The sequence below is a fragment of the Trichoderma camerunense genome (genome assembly GCF_050948025.1).
Source record: "Trichoderma camerunense strain CBS 138272 chromosome Unknown V8C40scaffold_7, whole genome shotgun sequence".
In the NCBI taxonomy this organism is placed as follows: domain Eukaryota; kingdom Fungi; phylum Ascomycota; class Sordariomycetes; order Hypocreales; family Hypocreaceae; genus Trichoderma; species Trichoderma camerunense.
Window position 1 is genome coordinate 561,331 of NW_028145363.1, and position 16,433 is coordinate 577,763.

At 51.7% G+C, this 16,433-nt stretch overlaps 6 protein-coding genes across 6 annotated transcripts; 2 read left to right on the forward strand and 4 right to left on the reverse strand.

Moving 5' to 3' along the window:
- On the reverse strand, positions 1 to 3,306 carry V8C40DRAFT_242498 (WD40-repeat-containing domain protein). The gene is made up of 9 exons (XM_083215230.1): positions 2,591 to 3,306; positions 2,389 to 2,522; positions 1,773 to 2,326; positions 1,538 to 1,705; positions 1,108 to 1,484; positions 753 to 1,041; positions 502 to 684; positions 366 to 441; positions 1 to 292 (listed from the first exon to the last, which is right to left on the reverse strand). The coding sequence occupies exons 1-9, from the start codon at positions 2,593 to 2,595 to the stop codon at positions 243 to 245; spliced, it is 1,836 nt and encodes a 611-aa protein (XP_083074128.1). The 5' UTR covers positions 2,596 to 3,306; the 3' UTR covers positions 1 to 242.
- A 357-nt stretch (positions 3,307 to 3,663) lies between these two features.
- V8C40DRAFT_242501 (ERMES complex Ca(2+)-binding regulatory GTPase GEM1) lies at positions 3,664 to 6,101 on the forward strand. Its single transcript, XM_083215231.1, has 2 exons — positions 3,664 to 3,822; positions 3,951 to 6,101. The coding sequence occupies exons 1-2, from the start codon at positions 3,810 to 3,812 to the stop codon at positions 5,822 to 5,824; spliced, it is 1,887 nt and encodes a 628-aa protein (XP_083074129.1). The 5' UTR covers positions 3,664 to 3,809; the 3' UTR covers positions 5,825 to 6,101.
- On the reverse strand, positions 6,002 to 7,737 carry V8C40DRAFT_242503 (mRNA (guanine-N7)-methyltransferase). Its single transcript, XM_083215232.1, has one exon. It carries the CDS (start codon positions 7,606 to 7,608, stop codon positions 6,157 to 6,159), a length of 1,452 nt encoding a protein of 483 aa, XP_083074130.1. The 5' UTR covers positions 7,609 to 7,737; the 3' UTR covers positions 6,002 to 6,156.
- Positions 7,738 to 8,114: 377 nt separating this feature from the next.
- On the reverse strand, positions 8,115 to 8,576 carry V8C40DRAFT_242505 (uncharacterized protein). The gene has a single exon (XM_083215233.1). It carries the CDS (start codon positions 8,485 to 8,487, stop codon positions 8,236 to 8,238), a length of 252 nt encoding a protein of 83 aa, XP_083074131.1. The 5' UTR covers positions 8,488 to 8,576; the 3' UTR covers positions 8,115 to 8,235.
- Positions 8,507 to 9,517, reverse strand: V8C40DRAFT_264847 (uncharacterized protein; the record flags this gene model as incomplete). Its single annotated transcript, XM_083219573.1, has 3 exons — positions 8,507 to 8,580; positions 8,988 to 9,114; positions 9,194 to 9,517. The coding sequence occupies 3 exons, from the start codon at positions 9,515 to 9,517 to the stop codon at positions 8,507 to 8,509; spliced, it is 525 nt and encodes a 174-aa protein (XP_083074132.1).
- A 2,450-nt stretch (positions 9,518 to 11,967) lies between these two features.
- Positions 11,968 to 15,686, forward strand: V8C40DRAFT_202474 (C2H2-type zinc finger protein). Its single transcript, XM_083211996.1, has 5 exons — positions 11,968 to 12,354; positions 12,443 to 12,538; positions 12,911 to 14,137; positions 14,217 to 15,163; positions 15,242 to 15,686. The coding sequence occupies exons 1-5, from the start codon at positions 12,212 to 12,214 to the stop codon at positions 15,625 to 15,627; spliced, it is 2,799 nt and encodes a 932-aa protein (XP_083074133.1). The 5' UTR covers positions 11,968 to 12,211; the 3' UTR covers positions 15,628 to 15,686.
- The last annotated feature ends 747 nt before the right edge of the window (positions 15,687 to 16,433 follow it).

A 16,433-nucleotide genomic window follows, 5' to 3' on the forward strand; every position in this document is an offset into this window, starting at 1 on the left:
CCCCAGCCAATCAGGGCTTGATCAATTCAACTCGATCCATTCAACAGGCTACATTACTATATTGAAGAGAAATGTACAATTAAATCAGACAGCAAAATCGGCTCCTTCCAAATAGTTCAAAGCAGTCATCCCTGAGAAACACCAAGCAAGATTATCTCGCCCGCAAAATAAAGCCAATCAATCAGTTAAAATGGGATAAGCGCCATCGAAACGCCCTGATCCATCCATATATCATCTATCACTCACTGGGTTGCCGTCTGAACACCCGGTCTGTTCCATGTTCTTACATGGCCTATAAAGTTTGATTTCCTCCGTCAGCCAATGAAACCAGTGCACTTTATCAAGATATAAGATTTCACGCTTACCTGACTTGCAGCTCGTGATAACAGCATCCTCGGTGAACGCTAACCAACACGCGGGGTGGGTATCAACCACGTGCGTCTATAATGGGTGGATTAGTTGGTGGCAGATCCCCTGGGTGTATTTCCGAGTAGTACTTACAAGGACAGGCGGCAGCATTGGTATCACTGCACGAGGCTGAACAGGGTGAGCAATCACATTCTCCTCCCACTCGTCTTCCAAACCAGAACTACCCTTGCCCCCGGAATTAACAGAGGTGTTGGTATCTGTTCTGTGCGGAGCCGTAATTCTCGATGATACGGATCCCCGATGGCGAGCCGGCACCTGTAGAGAAAGAAAGTAGTTAGCCTCCATCGTATAACATGCATTCCCTGACATGTTTATCGACTTACGGCGGTCTTTGGCCGGTGAAGCATGCCCACGCTGAAATCCCAAAGACAAAGTCGCCCATCTTCTCCAACACTACCAAAGCGGTAGTTTCGGTCGTCGCATCGCCATGGGTCAAATGCAAGGTGAGATACCCAAGATCGGTGGCCTTGGCACCGGGCAACCAGGGCCGAGTCGGCCATTGACCAAATAGATATCAAGTCATCTTGGCCACCAGTGAGGACGTACTTGCCGTCTGGCGTCCAGCAGACGCATGACAGCCCTCCGTAATACGCGTAGTATAGATCCAAGAGCCTGTTCATCAGTTAATATGCCGGACCATGCCAATAAGTATCCCGCGTGCACTGTAGGCCTGCTTACTCTTCTTTGAGATAATCAATGACTCTCAGTGTTCCGTCCTCTGATACGACTGCGAGATGCCGATTATCAGGTGAAAACGCAAATGCATTTATCCGCTGGTTCGACAATTTCCACGCAGCCACCGGGTTGGTCTTTTGGTTTTTGGAGTGCACCGACTTGTTGATTCTGATGCCATTGCCGTTCGCGGATCCGTTCGAGAGCTCGCCCTCGCTGCCGCTGCCGCTGGCATTTAGTCCCTCTTCCTCGGGATTCAGGTGGCCATCTTCCTTCTCTTTGTCATACACCACGAGCAAACCATCCATATGGGCTGCCAAGAACAGGTTTTCGGAGCCAGGAATCCATCGAATTTCGGATACGGGCGTGTTGTTGATTATTCCCTGGCTTAATATCAGTAGAGTTCTCAGTCAATCGGCATACAATTCATCCTTACGTTCTTGTTGAGACGTGTATATCGCTGGGAGATGGGCTCCCACCAGATGATCTCGCCGGTGGAGAACCCCATAATCACATCAATATGCGAAACGCTCTTTGTCACCATGTTGACATCGTGGCATAAACAGTGAGCCTTGGTGAAGAGGATCTTTGTCAAGTAATCTTGCTATAATCGGTGTTAGCCCACCCAAGCAAACCGCTGCAGCCAGTACCTATGCGTAGCTCCAACTCACCTTGGTTGGTGACGACATGTCTAGCCACTGAAATGCTCGGTTAATGTTGGCAAAAGCAAAGAGGCCATCAGACGGGCGATCCGTCAGCTTTCGCGTGAGATTATCATTAACAATGACGCGCGAGATGAAGGAAGAGTTGCTCTTGGTGACATTATTCTTGGGCTTCTTTTTCTTGTTGATGTCCTTGGACACGGTGGGTGCCAGCAGCGAATTGCCTTCTCCAAATGCTGGCGCAGATCCCATGGTCACGGAGCCGGTCGGCACTTCGCTTGATGCCGCGCGGCCATCCTCACTACTCATACCCCCCTCGGTCGAGTATCTCTCGCTGGGGTGCTCCTGAATGCTCGTGGTCCCGCCCAATGACAGCGTCGTAGCAGAGGGGCCCTTGTAGAAGAAAGGAGCTGGTCGCGTTTCCAAGCTCAGGATCGACATTTTCGTTCCCGCGGTCGCAGGCTTTGGGTCCGTGGCCAGCGGATTGGGATTGACCACGGGCGCTTCGGACGGATGAGGCGGCGGCGTTGCCAGATGCAGGTCTTCCTTGAGTACGTATGTTCCTATGGGCCGTTCGGTCAACCTGAGACCCCGAATCTGCACAGCCGCAACATGTCCCACTTACCCTCTCCGACCAGAAACTGGTATTCAGGACCGCTCGGGTTCGACAGCGTGTTGTTGGTCTCGATCAGGGGCACGACTCCCCCGAGGCCGATGCCATAGGCGCCTGCGGGATATCGTGGAGGCGGTGGTAGAACACTGCTCTTGTCAGTCGCGAACGTCGTATGGAACATAACCTGAGAGGCCAGGAAATGGCTAAAACGCACAACATATTGGCGGATTATTGAAAGTACGAGTCGTAAAGCACAATGCCCGTTCCAGCGAGATCTTCTAGATATGGATTGCGCCTCGTGTCTGGCAGTCGTCGGTCGAGATGAATCGCAGTTGTCGCGCAAAGATGCTCGCTAATCGCTATCGCTATGACGGATGTGCGCCCCAAATGCCGACTATCTACGGCACAAATGAAGAGAGCGAGGCGGAGAGACGGTGGCCGGGAGAGTGAAGGTGCTCGTGTGCTTTTCGTAACGGGACGGCCAACCTAATGAACCAAGAGGTTGGATCAGGACATTCTCTAGAGGCAAAGAAGGCGGACGTATTTGCGCCGGGGGGTCTTTATCCGGAGAGCTGATAATATGGGCGGACTAGGACAAGGTTGGAGGAATAGCGTCTTGAGAGTGTGGGGTAACGAATTCGCAGTGGGGATGCAACAGTTGACGATTGAATGGTTGGACAGCCACTTTGACCACTAAACCCTAAGATGGCCAGTGATGCTCTCATGCAGGGCGATGCGAGCAAATAGGGACGCTGTCCGTGCTTTGGTATGGAGTGCTGAGCTCCGTATTTGGCAAAGCCATCGTGAGATGATGCTACAGTACAAGTACAGCAGCATCCATGTGAAGGTCGAGGGATTGAGAGATTGGATGAAATTAGACAACAGGCTCATGTACAGCCCAGGTCGCCGTGGAGGCCCGATGAATGCAGGTACATGCAAATAATCGAAATTGCCTCACTGGACACATGTAGCTCTTTCTAACATTGAAGCGCAAGAGTGCCACAGAATACACGTAGGTACATACATCTGCACAGCATCGGCCAGCTGCTGATTGGGCCTCTGTGCACACCACTTCAGCGCCTGCTAGGGGTCTGCAACAGGAACTGCAGCCGCTAATGCCTTGTAGCACCTCAGGTGGCCGCTCAGCGCTAACCAGCACGTCCCTCCCACGTATCATGCGTCACCGCCTGCCAAATCAGCCCACGAGCACCCAACAGCCCCGCGGCAATTTAGCTGCACGTCGAGCGATGCGGCTTGTGACGTGGAAGCACTAGATTTCATCTCGCAGCTCCGGCTCCACAAGACTCCAAGCTTCTGCTCCTACATATTGGCGCCTGAGCTGTTCGATAGATACCCTGGAATTCGCTGCTTGAGGATATGGCCTCGAGGTAACCTTAGCTTAGCAACCCGGCATTATCTTGACAGCTTGCGCGATGCCTACCGCAGGTGAGAGAACTCAATCCGGCCCGTTTCCGGCTGTGCTCCAAAGGGTCATGGGAACCATGATGCTAGGAATATCTACAGGTACTCTACGTGACTGAACTAGAACTGACCTGATGTGTTTATTCGCTCAGTGAAAATTTGCGTCTGCGGCGACGAGAGCACGGGCAAGTCGAGCCTGATTGCGTCTCTCGTCAAGGACCAGTTTATGACCAACAAGATCCAGCCTGTCCTGCCTCAAATCACCATTCCGCCGAGCATTGGAACACCAGAGAATGTCACTACGACAATTGTTGACACTTCGGCTCGACCCCAAGACCGAACGACGCTGCGTAAGGAGGTCCGGAAATGCAATGTCATTCTGCTTGTGTATGCCGATCATTACAGCTACGAGCGTGTCGCCCTCTTCTGGATGCCCTACTTTAGATCACTGGGTGTCAATGTCCCAGTCGTTTTATGTGCGAACAAGTCGGATCTGGTGGGCCAGAGCAGTACATCGCAAGTCGTCGAGGAGGAGATGCTTCCCGTCATGGCCGAGTTTAGAGAGATCGACTCGTGCATCAGAACCAGCGCAAGGGAGCATCGCAACGTCAACGAAGTCTTCTTTTTGTGCCAAAAGGCCGTGACACACCCTATCGCGCCCCTCTTCGATTACAAGGAAGGCCATCTAAAGCCTTCCTGCGTCGAGGCCTTGAAACGAATCTTCTTCCTCTGCGATAAAAACCAGGATGGCTATTTGGATAATAATGAAATGCGAGACTTTCAATCTCGCTGCTTCGACAAGCCCCTTACGGACGATGACCTCGAAAACATCAAACTCTCCATATCAAAATCCCTAAGAGGCGATGTAGACTTGTCAAAGGGTATCAACCTGAAAGGCTTTCTGCAATTAAACAAAATGTATGCAGAGAAAGGTCGACACGAAACCATCTGGATCATCTTGCGCAAGTACCACCATACGGATAGCTTGAGTCTGGAGGAAAACTTTCTCCATCCCAAATTCGAGGTTCCAGAGTTTTGCTCGGCCGAGCTCAGTCCCGCGGGGTACCGGTTCTTTGTGGATTTATTCCTGTTATTCGACAAAGACAATGATGGTGGTCTCAATGACGAAGAGCTTGAGGCGCTCTTCGCTCCTACCCCTGGGCTGCCCTCTTCTTGGGCTGATTCTTTCCCATCCTCGACGGTTCGAAACGAAGGCGGATACATCACTTTGCAAGGTTGGCTGGCCCAATGGAGCATGACGACGTTTCTAGAACCCAAGACCACTCTGGAGTACTTGGCATACCTCGGCTTCGAGCCTCCCAACCCAAAAGAACCCATCACATCGGCACTCAAGGTTACAAAACCGCGCAAGAGGCGAAGGCGACCAGGGCGTGTCGAAAGGAATGTCTTCCATTGCTATATTCTCGGCGCATCAGGAGCTGGCAAATCATCTCTCCTAGACGCTTTTCTCAATCGCCCGTTTGACGACTTGTACCATCCCACAATTAAGCCACGTCGAGCAGTCAACAGCGTGGAACTTCCCGGTGGAAAGCAGGTTTACCTTATTTTCGAGGAGCTCGGAGAGCTTGAGCCGGCTATCTTAGAGAATCAGGCAAAATTGGACGCTTGCGACCTCCTTTGCTACACCTACGATTCATCCGACCCCGATTCGTTTTCTCACATTGTGGACATACGGAAAAAGCATCCCCAGCTAGACGAGCTGCCATCTGTCTACACCGCTCTCAAGGCAGACAGAGACAAAACCATGCAGCGGAGCGAGCTGCAGCCTGACCAGTACACGTCGTCTCTTAACATGAGCTCGCCCTTGCATGTCAGTGTCACATGGAACAGCATCAGTGAGCTGTTTGTCTCCCTTGCTGAGGCGGCGGCAAACCCAAGCACCGCATTCCCTAAGACTGACGATGACTCGCCTGATCGGACAAGCTTGTATCTTACTCTGGGAGCAACGGCTTGCGCGGCGATTGCAGCTGTTATGATTTGGAGGCGGTCGACAAATGCCATGTAGGATCCTGGTACAATTTTTGACAACTTTTTGGATCCATAGCGTTTCTCTACCATATAATGGTCTCTGCAGTCAGGTTACAAGAATACGGGTAGTGTTGGTAATTTATGTGAAGGACGGCGTTTCGTCTTGGTGGTGGTTCCTGGGAAGCAAGCAGAAATTAGATTGGAGCTCATGATACCCGGTTTCAGATACAGATATGTTAGGTACGGTTTCATTTTCTAGTGGTTTTTATTGAATACGAATATGTAGAAGAAACAAAGATTGGCATTAATTCCACGGCATTAAAAAAATGAGCTTAAAGGCATCGGTGTAGAGCAAGTAAAAGCAACAAACTATACTTTGTAGAAGCAAAAGCCGACGTAAAGGCTTGCGGCCTCCATCTCATCCTCCGAGACGAGAAGTCTTCCGCCGCCTCTCTCACGGACCCCCATCCTCTCACTCAGCGGTCCAAGTTCCGGGTCATCCTTCTCCGTCTCCCAAATCTCCAGAAAGGGTCTGTGGAATTGCAGTTCCAGGTTGAAGTCCTCGGCCAACGCACGGAACGCCTCCCAGGGGACGACGTATTCGGGGACTTCCTCCACAGCCTCATCCAGGAAGAAGTTGTACTTCCAGCCAAAGGCGGGACGGAAGACGCCATCCTCTGGGGTCTTGCCTGGGAATCGCACGCGGTAGATTGAGTTTCCCCATTCGGCCGTTGGTTCGGCCTCGCCCTCTTCAAGTTCTCCATCCTCGGGCTCTGCCGCGGCGGGAGGCGGCGTAGAAGTAGGAGTTGTAGAGCCATCGCCATTGACCTCTTTGGCCTCGCGTTTGGCAGCCATTTTGGCATTGAAGGCGCGGACTCGCTCGCCGAGCACGTCCGAGTTGGGGATGCAGCCGATGAAGCGGCCGCCCTTCTTGAGCGCGCCGGCGACATTACGGAGCATGGTGCGAGCATGCTTTTCAGACTCGAAGGCGTAGTGCATGCAAAACATCATGGTGACGACGTCGAAGCCACGGCGGTTCATGGTAGATGGGTCAAAGCCGACTTGCCGGATGATTTCCACATCCTCAATACTCTCGGAGTAACAATCCTTGACGTGGAACCGCGCATCAAAGAGACGGGGCGGAGGTCTGCCATGTCGTCCACCACGACCTCCTCGACCTCCACGAGAGCCCATCTGCCTGTATCGGTCTCTTGCCTGCTCAATACTGACGTTGGCAGGGTCCAGCCCGACGTAAAGCTGGATAGGCTGTGGCGCTTGCTGCCATTTGCTCAGATCGCCGCCCTTTCCGCAGCCAATATCGAGAACAAGGAGTTCTCTGCCGCTCGACCGGCCCATTTCTCGCGATCCGGGCGTGTGGTCCTCATCGGGCGAGTAGCGCTGGATGATGCAGCTCTTGACCCAGTTGTTGAAGACGCGCAGGCCCTTGATCTTGCTCTCGCGGGTGCGCCAGTCGCGTCCTCGCTCGGGCACGCTGTTGTAGTGTTCTCTAACGACATCGTTGATGCCTCGAATCTTGTTTTCCTCCGCAGCCTGCGAGGCGGCGGCCTGGGCGGCTTGACGATCGCGTTCGATCTGGCGCAGGCGGATGGCCTCCCGCTCGGCCTCGGAGAAGCGAGCGCGCGCTCCTGGGCGCTTCAGCTTCCGCGGCTGCTCGGAGGGAGATATGGCACGTCGCTTGGGTGCCTGGAGAGAGTTGGCATTGTATGGCTGGGGCAGATCGTCGTTGACGTCGTCTTCAGCTGATCGCTTGTGGCTTCTCCTCGCAGGGGGAGAGGAATCGGGGTCGGAGCGGCTAGCCATTGCCAAGTGCAATGTTGGGATGGATTTCGGTCTCTTTTTTTAGAGTCTAGTATTTATTTTTGAGGTTTTGGTTCAATTGGAGATGTATACAGTGTGTTTGTTGATGAAGAAGCAAATTTTGAGAAGTTGTTGAGTGGATGAAGTGCATGCTGAGGCTCTGCCGCCCCAAGTTTGATAAGCGGCTGATAGCGGGAGCTCTGCCGTAGCCTGTGCTCCAGCTACACCTGCTGCCCACATCATGTACCTTGTCTACTACACTGACTCTACTTCACATGCATGTCAACACAAATTGCAAATATCAATGCGGTATAGCAAAGTCAATCCTGTAAATCTATTGGCGCATCTTATGATAGAACAAAGCAAAGACGATCCTCACACTAGTACCAATCTCCCTGTGTCTATATCGTATCGATCTCGTCGCCGCTTAACCAAACAAGTGCGGCAAACCCAGCAAACCCCCAGTATCAAAGAGGCGAAACACGACCGTTGTCACCGTGCTGTTTGGCCGACGAGTGTGGCTCTCGATGTGAAACGCCGTGCACACATCTTTGACAAGCGTTTCGAGTTCGTGCAGTGTCCTGTCGCCAGAACCCTGCAGCTGCCAATTGCTGATGTTGCGGCATTGTGCTATTCTCTCCTTAGCCAATGTCGAGCACCCCAAATCGGACAGCAATGGTTCGATATGATTCGTGAACGGAAGGCCATGACATGAAGAAAAAGAAAATTGACAAGGTCAAACGTTGCATTGTAGTCCCGACGATAGGTGAGTGTTGGGAAAAGATATACGTCGGCTTTTTTAGCTATGGTCTCCAGATCCCAGGGACGGAATTCAATTCTGGTCAAAAGGTCAGGGCCTTTCTCTTTCACGTAATCTTTCATAGCATCAATCTTGTCCGAATCAACATGAACATGAAATCGAAGATGAGGGAATAGCTTGGCCACTTCCCAGACCCATGGGCTGCGTGAGGTGAGCTGTAAGTATAGCACGTGTCAGTATATGTAACTTGCTGCCCATACCGCCCCAATGAGACAAGCACTATGAGAAAGATCTTACATCCACAATGAGTGTTCCTTTTTTTAGAGAGGGCCAGTCAACGGTACCATGAACCATCTCAGTCGAATAGGTGGACAGAAGACTTCGACCAGAGCTCAATAGGCTCATCATATGAGAGCAATATTTCTCGCTGATAGTACATTATGCCACATGTCTGTTTTCTTTACCATTTTCCCCATAGCCGGAATAACAGTGTCACAGAAAAAGGGTAGGCCGTGAAGGAAGTCCCCATCTCTGGCAAGCTTCCATGAAAATTGGGTATGGCAAACAGCATTTCCATCCACTTCACAGAAAATATGGTTCGTCATTGCCATTCGGAGCATACCCTTAAGCAGAGAAACAGGGACTTCAGCTTCATTGGCCAAGCGGTCGTATTCCACTTCAGCGTCTTCCGAAATTCGATCGAATATTTTGAAATGGAGGAGCCATTTAAGAGCCCCTATGAACTGGACCTGTAATCTGACATTAGCACCCGACGTGGCAATCTCATGCGCTTGATTTGGTTTAACAGCGGAGGATAGTTGTACTAACCTGAGACATTGCGATTGATATCATCCCAGACGGCCCAGCTGTTAGCTCAAGTATCTTGAATGCTGAATTAATAACATCATCTCTAGCCTTGCGGACTTTCTTTGGCGGTTGTGGTATTAGAATCTGGCGGTAGCCAAGGGACCTCGGATGGAAGTCTAGAATTTTTTCTTTGTAGTGGTCGGCCAGGACGCTTGCTGGATAAGAAATATCTCCGGCAAGGGAGTCTATGCTGTCTGCTGCATCCGCGCACGCACGATATACCGGACCCTCGGTCTCGTCCGAAGACATGACGGTGTCCCAACCCTCAGATGTTTCTGAGCCCATGGTGGTTAACTGTGAATGAAGTAGAGATCAGGTGAGAAATCAGTGGGTGAGTTTGAGATTGTTTTGGTCATCTACAAATAGTCAGGGTAATGTAGAGCTATATGTATTCAGATCCAAATAGTCACACCCATCTTGTGTCAAGGGTGAAATCAGTAGCTTATTCAAGAAACCTCAATGACATTCACATCCTAATCCACGGGATTCTGCCTATTCAGTGACTTATTTGGTTTGGTACTCTTTAGCCATTCACTTGGGACTTGACAACAAGGTGAAGCTACTTGTATACCTACATCTCTCCCGCAGGCACCCTCGCTCTGTGGTTGGGGCGGTGACTGAGGCAGTCTTACGACTGTAGGCACATATCAACGTCGATTAACTATGGGAGAGACTATTCAACATCCGACATTAACTACCCAACGTCCCAGTAGCTTTAGAGTTCAAGTGTCCATAACAAGATGGAGAGGGAATGACCTTTTACTTACTATGCTTACATGCCCGATTATTTGAGTAACTCAAGGTTATCTGCTGACTAGTAGCATCTTCTGTAGATGTCACTGCTCTCCTAATTCTCTTTCCAGCGAAAAGATGCTGTCGCAGCATTGAATGCACAGGCTCGACACATCGCGTGCAGCAGCCGTCTCAGTTCAATTCACCTTACAGAAACGGCATCATTCACTACAGCATCTCGCGCGCCACAACTCAGCTACCCAAACGGGATAAAATATTGAACTCTAATTTAGCGCTCCCCTTATTGGCAAATTGGAGTAGAATTTGCCGCTGTGCCCGCACCGCCATTAATTTTTTTTACTTTCTTTGCCAAATGCAACAATTCGTCTGTAGGGTGTGTGTGAGGGGGAACGTGAGAGATAGGGAATGGTGATTACATAACGGATGGGGATGGAGGAGCAAGTCCGCCCACACACGCCAAGCACATGCAGTGGAAATTAAAAGCAAAAAGACGGGCTGATAAAAAGGAAAAAACCTGAGTGGCCCAGTACCGGAGAGTGCTGGGATCCTCTGCCCCGTGGGGTAAAATACCATCGGCCCACTCCAACTCCTCCCCCACACAGGAAACGGCAGGCCATGAGCTAGAGACAATCCATCACCGTCCATTAGACTGATAGCTTCTGTCTGTAATTATTACATGTAAGAAACAGGGCAGATAAGGAAACAGAAAAAGAGACGCAAGAGGCCTATCTTGATCAATTTGCCTCTGAAATGACCATTGCTTCCGGGGTCTAGAGGCTCTGCCATTTGCAACTGCATCCTTCGTGCCACAGAGATTAATTACTACATAGTACTAGTAGCAGTCCCCATGCCACGGTGGGCCAGCAAGCACGCAGATATTACTACATAGACTCAACTAGCTGGACGCCTTGTCAAGCTTGAGATCGCAGGCTTGCCGAGGCCGGCCTAGCACGCGCACCAGGCCAGGCAAAATCCGCAGGCTCGGCTCAAAGCTGGCTTCTCCTTAGTCGTTTGTAGTACGAAATCAATACTCGTACGTCAGGGCCAAAAGTGCCTAGCCGTGCCGCGTACTCGTACAGTACCTACTAGGTACAGGTAACTGTCGTTGTGTCATATCCGGGGCTTCACCTTTTTGCCTTTCCCCCTCTCCTCTCCACGGCCGGCATCTAGCTTGTGTCTGTGGCTTGTTCTCCAGCTGCTTCCCCTCAGCTTCCCCGCTCAATCCAACCCTGGCCCTTGTACATCCCGTATCCCAAGACATTCCGGTTTACTGTACTTTCTTCCTGTCCATCAACTTGGCCGTCATTTCGCATTAGCATTAGCATTGGACATTAGCATCAGGATTGGCAGTGTCGTCCATTGTCGCTCGTCATTGCCTCGGCCACCGCTCGTTTTCTGCCGGCCAAAAAAAGCACATGTCGTTTGACAGCCCTGGGGCCGACATCCACGCGACGCCCGGCCTTGCATTTACTATTTTTTTTTTCGCTGCCATCTCCAACCCCAACGGATGACGGCACGCGACCGATGAGCCAAACACAACGCCGTTGAGCTGGTCCTTTGCCCCGATACTACGGATTACTGCACTTGGTCTGCCTCTAAATCGGGGAAGCTGTACCTTGTGCCGGCTCCACGCTGTAGCCGCCTGGGGTCCTGGTTCAATCCAAGTGTATCGCTCGCTTTGCCTGGCCGGATCAAGTCGCCGGGCTCTTTTCTTGTTCGCCTGTGCTGTGTGCTCCATCACATCTCGCCTCGCCTCGCTCCTTCATCTGCAAAACAAAACACCCGCGGCCAGCCGAACCTTGCTGAGCACGCCTGCGGCTCGCCTCGACTGACTTGACTCGACTCGTCTGTCTGATGAGCCAGCCTCGATTGCTGCTTGCTGTTTGTCCATTGTTGATTGGGCTCGGCCTCTCTCCCTCTCTCCAGTCGGCTACATAGTCGGTCACCTCTTTTCCTCCTCCTAGCCACTGTGGTTGCAGATAGCAGACCGAGTGCGAAACCCGGCTGACCCCACACTGCTGTTTCCTCTGGGCCGTGTCTCTCATCTCTGTCAAGGTCGGACGGATCCTGTTGATACTCTATCTGTTGTTTATTCGAGCTGCCGTCCCTTGATTGCTTCCCATTCCCCCATCCCCCACATCCTCCACCCCCAAATCCCGTCGCCGCTGTTGCTTCGTTGCTCCTTGTCACTTATACCATACCTTGACGGCCTCGCTTCTGCTCGTAATGCTCCCGCTCCAGACCATGGACGGCCCGGTCGTTCTGCCACCGCCAGACCAATCCAGTGCCCTCGCAATTGCCGAGGTGGGCGAGAATCGCAACCAGAAGCCCAAGACATTGCCTTGCAAGTACTGTAGCAAGCGCTTCAGGTCAGTCTAGCCCGCTCTGCTCCGCATCTGTCCAACTCTGCTGCTTCGTGCTGTGTTGCTCACATGACCTCTTCTCCTCGAGTTACAGACGCGTTGAACATGTCCAGAGACATGAGAGGACTCACACCAAAGAGAAGCCATTCTCATGTGGTTGGGACCGTTGTGGGAAAACCTTTGGTCGACGGTAAGAGCAATTCGTTCCCCCCATGACCCTGTTTGCCGTTTTCCTTGCACCTTCAACAAATCCCCCTCCCTCAGCCGTATGCCCGTAAGTACCTACATAACCCATGGCGTGGTTCAGCATGAGGTGATGCGATGCTGTGCCTTTTTTATGTGGTGCTTGTACCCATACGAGTACCCGCGCCTCCTCATTGCATTACATATCCCCCCTTTCCCCTCTTCCAGAGTGTCACCTCTAGCCTCACCCTAAGCTTCTTGCCTAAGCTTCAACTTTGCTATTTTGCTCGCCTTGATCCACTTTGCACTTCCCACCTCCTCGCTGCACTTACACGGTCCCCGCCTTGCGTTGGGTTATACTGACTTATATGGACATCAGCGATCTTCTCGTCCGGCACGAGAAGCTTGTTCACCTAAACGAAGGGCATAAAGATGTCTCCAGGCCAAGGAAGCTCTCTGGCACGTCTATGCACAAGCCATCTCTGTCCGATGGCCATGTCGACCTCGATGTCATGGGGATTCACAGGCTGCGGCCACCCCCTCCGCCTCCTCCTACCACAACCACACTGCTACCCCCTCAGCCATCACCGCCGCAACAGCAACAGCAGCATCAGCCCCAGGCGCCTCCACCGCCATATCATCATCACGGCTCCATGAGTTCAGATCCTGGAAGTCATCATCTTGGCCAGCAAGATCCTCAAGCAGCAGCGCGAACTGCAGCTTGCAATCTTGATCTCCTTTCCGATGCTGCGTTGGCAAGCGAGGTCAACACCATCCAGCCCTTGCTCAACGGCATGCCCCAGCAGCCTCCAACTCACGCTAGAGTCAAGAGTTATCCGGATACTATTGAGGGATATGCGGATCGTGCGCGAGCAGATCCGCCAATTCTCGCGGCTGCCTTTGGTCCACAGCCTCAACAGCCAGCGTACGAGGATTACAACCTGTTCCTTGACGATTACACGACGCCGCAGCATTTCCTCCCTCCACACTTTGAGCCCGACCAACAGATGAACTTTTTTGCTCGATCCCCGGCCGTGTTTCAACGTGGGGGCTCAAAGCCGAGTTCACAGCTGCCCTCCCGCTTTGGGTCTCTTGCACCAGATGTACAGGAGCCCAGCTCTCGACTACACGAGGAGACTTCGCGCTCGCCCCTACGTATATCGGTAGTTGACCACGGCATCATAAAGAATCGTCTGGAAGAGTTCTCGTCTGTTCTACCGACTGATTTCGTCTTCCCTTCTCGCTATACGCTCACCCGCTTCTTGGAGGGATACATTGGAGGATTCCATGAGCAGCTGCCCTTTTTGCATTTGCCTACGTTGTCGCCCACTGAGATGGCACCAGAGCTACTTCTTGCCATCCTGTCCGTTGGAGCGCAGTACAGGTTTGAGAGTAAGAGAGGATATGCCCTCTGGTATGCAGCAAAAGCCATTGCAATGGAGCAGATACGACGAAGACATAGCTCGGAAATCCATGCTCTCTTGCCAAACGCATCATCTTATAGCCCTCACTCGACGCGGCCTTCTCCTAGCACCTCTTACCGGCATTCCTTTGCTTCAGCGCAATCAGAGAGACCGATTACCCAAGACACGCATCGGGAGCCTTAGTAAGTATATACTTTTACAATTTCCATTTTTTGCATATACCGTTCCATAAGATGCTAATGTGTGGATTTCTAATTGCAGTTCTCCCAACACGCCCCAGTCTAGGTTGGAAACAATCCAGGCCGTCTTACTCCTATTCTCGGTTGGGTTGTGGGGAGCCAAGACAATTCTAAATGAGGCACTGTCTTTGCAGAGCACCCTGGCCATCTTGATTAGAGAAGAAGGGCTTACTGAAGACATTAGCCAAGCAAGCGTCACGGATTGGGATGCTTGGATCAAGCGCGAAGGGGCCACCAGGACTAAGCTGATTGCTTACTCCTTCTTTAACCTTTGCAGTATTGCATATGACTTGCCGCCTCTCTTAGTCACGTCGGAACTCAGGCTCTCTTTACCTCTCCCTGCTAGACTCTGGAGGGCGGAGACTGCTTGGCAGTGGCAAGAGTTGCGACAGTCTACTCCAATGGTGGAGATTACCGTTCACGAGGCCATTGCTCGGCTGTTTGGCCGAACGAATCAGGGGCTGCCAAACCATCTATCGTCGCTGGGCTTCTATGTGCTCATTCATGTGCTCATCCAGCACGTGTATTTCTTGAAGCAAACTTCGCTGGCAGCCGGCTTGCCGTTCGAAACACAACGCACCTTGAAGCCGGAGGATGTGGAGGAAGTCACCCAGGCGCTGCGAGTATGGCATACTACGGTCGAACAGCACCATTATCTCCTTGCCACAGGATCAGGGCCCTTTGCCAGTACAGACTTTTCCCCTGGTGGCCTGTTGGCCTACAACGCGACAGCTCTTCTGCGCCTCGCGTACATTCGGCTATACAGCGATGCCCCTCCATGCAGAGAGCTGCAAACAAGGGACTCGATGCTGATGGCATCAGCCATGATTTCCACGCCACTGGTTGTGCGCAGTGTACGACTCCATGGGGCGGTATTTCAAGCTGTTCATGCATTGTCTATGCTGGTCAAGGCGGGTGTCAACTACGTTGCGAGGACCAAATCCACAGAATGGAGCATACAGCATTCGTGTAAGTTTCGCCCCTCTTTTCTTCCCTGGTGCTTTTCTCCTTTGGATGAATATAGAGACTAATGTCGTGGTTTAATAGTATGCAACTTTGAATGCGCTCTTCTTTTAGCCAAGTGGCTCTTGACGCTGGCGTCTCTTACACCGTCTGATGCTCCCATCAGCCTTGATGAGAGGAACCTCTTGGAAACAGTGAGGCGAATGTTGGACGAAACTGAATTCGCCGTCCCCGTTGATCCATCTTTGGCTGGCGCAAATTCCAACCCACAGATGGAAACTGCAACTACAGACCCCATGAAGTTGAGACAGCTGGCGAGTGCGGTAGTACGCCTCTGGGCTGAGACGTTCAAGGGCACGCACATCTTTGACATGATCAAGACAATGGGCGCCAGCTTGGACGGATACGCTGATCTAGTGGACAAGCCGAGGGATCGCGTAGCCTTGGCACCAACTGCGAACATAAATTGAGGCCAAAGATGAGCCAAGGATTCGCTGGACGGATCTTCTTAGGTGTCTTGAGGGTATGACGGGCCTTCCATGACCACGTCGGGCGTTATTGGAATACAAGATACCATGCTGGAGCACACTAGCGGGCGAGCAACGGCCTACAGTCAATGGGATATGGGACATTTGATTTTGGCATATAGGGGACAAAATTGCACACATAGGAAGGCTTAGGCAGATTTTGGATAACCGCCGGATGCGGAACTAGGGTACAGGAGTACGAGTTTGTACATGTGTAACACGCAGTTTGTTGAGCGCGAATGAATGGAATACCCCCTTCTCTGTAACTCTGTAACACACTCAGGTGGCACACTGTGAATCAACAAGTGAGATCGCTAACCTGTCAGATTGCGGGGGATCTCGATACGGATGATGGAGAAGGAAGCTGGAGAAGGAAGCTGGGGTATTTTGAGGGAGGCTGATGAATAGTAAGCATTGCCAATTATGGACACTTCACAGCCAACGATTACATCGACGGGCAGTGAGGATAAAAGATGTACGTAGCACACGAGAGAGGAATACAGTATTGCTATAGGAGTGGTAGTACTCAATCCAGTTCAATGTCGGACGACAATTAAGAGAACCGAGGGAAGATGGAAGATGCACACACACTAATTGAGAGTGCTGCTCCACCCGTGTCAGGATTACTCATCCCCCGGGAAACGAAGCACGACATCTCGTTAACTTTGCTTTTGGGCATCCGGGTGATGCGGTTGGATGATGACAATGTCTAGAGTACGAGGTGTGCGTACACAACTAAATGAGTTCCA

Bases quoted from the DNA above. Each gene is read 5' to 3' on its own strand.
- V8C40DRAFT_202474 (XM_083211996.1), top strand. From the start codon at position 12,212: ATGCTCCCGCTCCAGACCATGGACGGCCCGGTCGTTCTGCCACCGCCA. The intron at 12,355-12,442 runs GTCAGTCTAGCC...CTCGAGTTACAG, and splicing joins TACTGTAGCAAGCGCTTCAG to ACGCGTTGAACATGTCCAGA. The intron at 14,138-14,216 runs GTAAGTATATAC...TTCTAATTGCAG, and splicing joins GACACGCATCGGGAGCCTTA to TTCTCCCAACACGCCCCAGT.
- V8C40DRAFT_242503 (XM_083215232.1), bottom strand. From the start codon at position 7,608: ATGGCTAGCCGCTCCGACCCCGATTCCTCTCCCCCTGCGAGGAGAAGC.
- V8C40DRAFT_242505 (XM_083215233.1), bottom strand. From the start codon at position 8,487: ATGAAAGATTACGTGAAAGAGAAAGGCCCTGACCTTTTGACCAGAATT.
- V8C40DRAFT_242498 (XM_083215230.1), bottom strand. The intron at 2,327-2,388 runs GTAAGTGGGACA...AACGGCCCATAG, and splicing joins CCAGTTTCTGGTCGGAGAGG to GAACATACGTACTCAAGGAA. The intron at 1,485-1,537 runs GTAAGGATGAAT...ATATTAAGCCAG, and splicing joins ATACACGTCTCAACAAGAAC to GGAATAATCAACAACACGCC.